The sequence below is a fragment of the Camelina sativa genome, chromosome 6, assembly GCF_000633955.1.
Source record: "Camelina sativa cultivar DH55 chromosome 6, Cs, whole genome shotgun sequence".
NCBI lineage: Eukaryota > Viridiplantae > Streptophyta > Magnoliopsida > Brassicales > Brassicaceae > Camelina > Camelina sativa.
The window spans coordinates 24,666,605-24,671,244 of NC_025690.1; the positions used below are offsets into that span (position 1 = coordinate 24,666,605).

The window sequence follows — 4,640 nt, forward strand, 5'->3', positions numbered from 1 at the left end:
TATATATATATATATATACCTAAACATGAAACTTGGTGTTATATATTCGAGAGAAAAGATGGTAGAAGGGCGTGGGGAATGCAGGAGGAAGGTGCATACGTGCGTACTTTCCTTCATCACCCAATTGCGGCGAATTGGCTATATAGCCGGTGCCTTGGGTAACATAACCACACGATATAAGCCGAGTCGATACACTTTATGAGCCGTATCATTCGAGAACTCCCACGTGTCTACTCCCATCAAAATCATGTTATGAAGCGACGGTCCGATATTTATTTTGATACACACTCCTTTCTCTTCTCATCTCATCTCAGTCGTCCATCACTGCTCTTGTATCTCTCATTGTCATACATTTAACTTTTTTGGTCATCTATCAAAATCTTGGTGCTGTATGCAAATGAACTGAAAAAAAAAAAAGAAGTAACGTAGAAACCATTAATGATGATCTCAAATATTTGATTTCACATTCTCTTTCTAAGTGCATGTTAGTTAAGTAACAAAAAAAAGACAGAGCTTATGTGTACCAACCATATATGATCGATCATTTATATATATAATAGTATGAAACTTTGTCAAACAAATTTCGTCAAAGACTGTTCTCAATATCTTAAATAAAATAAATATATATCATAATACAAAACCCAGCTTATTGTTAGCTTTCTATATTTGGTATATTTATTGCTTTTACATACACGAAAACTACTTGAGAATTGAGATTTACGAACACACTAACGAATACAACTGTGTATGTGGGCATTATAGATATAAATTTATATACTTTATATTAGCATAGTCCACAAAATTCAGAGTCCCAGTCCTTTCCTTTTCAACAATCTCTCTAACTCCACTATACATCCCAGTTTCTCCCACTATAAAAATAACTCGTTTCCTCTCTCTCTTCTTCACTTCACATACCAAAACTATCTTCAAGAAACTCTCTATATATTCTCTATACAAAGTTTAGAGAAAAATTTGATTAACCAGATCAAATATTTTATAAAAATTAAAGGTATTTCTCAAACAATGAGATTATCTTTTTCTCCCATACGTCCGCATAGTGTAGTGACGCCTTCACTACCAAAACACGACGCTGTGTCTTATATAAATGGTACGACGTCGAATCGTCAGTGTCGATGTGTACTTACTCTTCCTTCTCCTACAATCTCTACTTCCCGACCACCGGTTATACCCAAACCAGAAACCTGGGAGAGTTTGCTACTAAACCAAGATCAAATCTCCAGCGAATCCTCCCCCTCTGGTTCTAATTTTCCGGTTAAGCTTGGCCGGAGATGGATGGAGTACCAGGGGCTTCAAAATTGGGATGGTCTTTTAGACCCATTGGACGATAATCTCCGGCGAGAGATTCTCCGGTACGGTCAATTCGTCGAATCGGCTTACCAAGCATTCGATTTCGATCCTTCGTCTCCCACGTACGCGACATGCCGGTTTCCCAGGAGTACTCTGTTAGACCGATCCGGTTTGCCTAATTCCGGTTATCGACTAACGAAGAACCTCCGTGCCACGTCAGGTATTAACTTGCCACGTTGGATTGAGAAAGCGCCAAGTTGGATGGCTACACAATCCAGCTGGATTGGTTACGTGGCAGTTTGCCAAGACAAAGAAGAGATCTCGCGGCTTGGTCGTAGAGACGTCGTCATCTCCTTCCGTGGAACCGCCACGTGTCTCGAGTGGTTAGAGAACCTTCGCGCAACGCTGACTCATCTCCCTAATGGGCCCACTGGACCGAATCTAAACGGGTCTAACTCTGGGCCCATGGTCGAAAGCGGGTTTCTAAGCTTGTACTCTTCAGGTGCTCACAGTTTGAGAGACATGGTGAGAGAAGAGATCTCGAGGCTACTCCAATCTTACGGCGACGAGCCGTTGAGTATAACCATAACCGGCCACAGCCTTGGAGCCGCGATCGCGACACTAGCTGCCTACGATATCAAGACGACGTTCAAACGTGCGCCCATGGTAACCGTAATATCCTTCGGAGGCCCACGTGTCGGAAACAGATGCTTCAGGAAACTCCTTGAGAAGCAAGGCACCAAGGTTCTAAGAATCGTGAACTCCGATGACGTGATCACCAAAGTTCCTGGAGTCGTTTTAGACAACAGAGAGCAAGACAACGTGAAGATGTCGTCGTCGGCAGCGTCAGCAATGCCGAGCTGGATACAGAGACGCGTGGAGGAGACGCCGTGGGTTTACGCGGAGGTCGGGAAGGAGCTTCGGCTGAGCAGCCGTGACTCGCCGTACTTGAGTAGAATCAATGTGGCCACGTGTCACGAGCTGAAAACGTATTTACATTTGGTAGACGGGTTTGTGAGCTCCACGTGTCCATTCAGAGAGACGGCTCGGAGAGTTCTCCATAGATGAAGATTTAGATTTTATTCATTCGACATTCTCAAACGTACGATTTTAACTTTTGAACAAAGTAACAGATCTCTAACTTAGTCGTAGAACTAGGAACAACCGAACAACAAATTAAGTAGAAGACAGCTCTAAAAGAGCGAAAAAAATGTACTGTAAGCTCCGTATAAATCTCAAATACTTTATATATGCTGTTTTTTGTTTGGTATTAAAAAATTGGCAAAATATTAATGTGGTCATGATCAATCATAAAGTTTTAGTCGCACGAGAGCATGTGTTTCTAACACTCGCCTTAAAGGCGTAAATTGTCTTAACTCGGGAAGAAGTGAAAAGACAAATGTATCCCTATCTCCGTCCAAATTTGAGAATAATATATCAAATGATGGTGCCACGTAAGCACCGACCGTTTAAAGAAGTTGACTGGATCTGTTGTACCTTGCAAAAAGATTCAGTTACTTGTGAGAAATAAATCTAAAATCCAAATGAAAACACGCAACATGCGCCGTCCATTTATTTACCGTATAACTTCCTCATTCATAAATGATTAATGACGCGTTATATATATATATTTCTTTTTGTAAAAAAAAACATAAACGTTTTTGTTATGAGCGACATTGTTTCATTAATACAGAAGCAAAGGCTAACGTTATCCAATATACGTTTTATGAAATTATCTAAAAAGGATGAAATAAATTGCTATACATTACAATTTAAGGCTGCAAGTTTTTTGGGTTCAATCTTTGGAGTAGTGGTTAATAGTAAAGTTAAAAGGAAAGAGTTTACAACAAGTAGCTGACGTGATGGACGGAAGGGAAGGGAGCGAATGTCATCGTTGTAATATACTGTGTTTATAATTAACTGTTTACTCGTAAATTGTTCATTTTCGTTTCAACTCTATTGGCATAAAAGTGTTTCATGTATATTCAATAGAAATAGAATGTCATGTTATTTTAATTAGTTTATATACACAAATAGCATTTTGTTAGAACTATATGTTATGCAAATACTGTATATCTCTTTCTCACTTAATTAGAATTACATAATTTTTGATTATTTTGTGTTTTGAAGAAAATTCAAACTATGAATACACGAAAATAACGTAGAAACATCCTTTTTAAAAATAAATATATGAGATGAGGCATATCTTGCACATGAAAAGGAGAAGAAAACCTGGAAATGGTAGAAGGTTAGTTTTGTTTAATTTGTACTTAGGTTAAATGTTTTACCAACTCTAATCATATGAATTACATTGTCATCAAAATTAAATATAGTTTCTATTCAAACAACAACAAAAAAAAAAAAAAAATCCCTTAGCTGAGACATGAGAGCGGCGGCCAAAGCATCACTATTTTTGTGGTCAAATGGGAGGAGAATATATGGCCTGAGATCCAAGCCGTATACCTACATATATAGGCACGTCCTAGTCTCAAATATAGATGTACAAAAGTGAATAGATCGCATAACCGACCCATACCTAAAATGATCCAAAATTATATTAATATGGAGACCGCCACATATTTTAGATCATCAACCTTATATTGAAGTTTCACTCATTTTCTATAATGATTAAAGTTAGATTATAGAGGTCAATATATCTACTTAACTTTTTCCGTTTCCTGGTATCGTGGACACCTTATAGCACTTCAACTATATTTTCCGACCACTTTTTCGTTTTAACATAAAAAGTTTCAAATTTTATTCATAAAAGGGACTCTTTTTTAAAACTTTGTTTTTCCTGTTCGCGTGTGCATTTTCTCTAACACTGGTCCAGAGTATACCATCTACATATATAATATAATATAATAAGTCATTTACACTTAGTATGTCTACAAATTTTAGTATGTCTTTCGTTTTTCTTGTTAGAAATTTNCCCCCCCTTTCTTTCGTTTGGTATATATTGATATCGTAGAAAACTTTCATCAGTTTCATAACGTATAGTATAGTGTACATAGGTGTCAGGTGACATGTATTTTTTAAAAAAAAAACATTTGTTCCCCTAAATATAAGTTCTAAAGTACATATTACATTTTTTATAGAACTAGTAAGTTATTTTGGGCGTCGAACACAAATTCTAACTTGCGCTTGATACATGATTATACCAAAAAAATACAAAAGAATTAAAAAAAAAAAGTTACGGTGACAAGTTCAAAATATTAATCGAAATCCAAAAAAAATATATACGTGAATCATGTGATATGTTCATATGCAAACAAATGTCATCTTAGAGCTGTCAGCCGACTTTTGAACAAGGACTAAAAACAATCTACGCC

The 4,640-nt window shown here is 37.1% G+C and overlaps 1 protein-coding gene across 1 annotated transcript; it reads left to right on the forward strand.

Moving 5' to 3' along the window:
- LOC104793434 (phospholipase A(1) DAD1, chloroplastic) lies at positions 931–2,557 on the forward strand. Its single transcript, XM_010519784.2, has one exon. The coding sequence runs from the start codon at positions 1,024–1,026 to the stop codon at positions 2,374–2,376; it is 1,353 nt and encodes a 450-aa protein (XP_010518086.1). The 5' UTR covers positions 931–1,023; the 3' UTR covers positions 2,377–2,557.

Bases quoted from the DNA above. Each gene is read 5' to 3' on its own strand.
- LOC104793434 (XM_010519784.2), top strand. From the start codon at position 1,024: ATGAGATTATCTTTTTCTCCCATACGTCCGCATAGTGTAGTGACGCCT.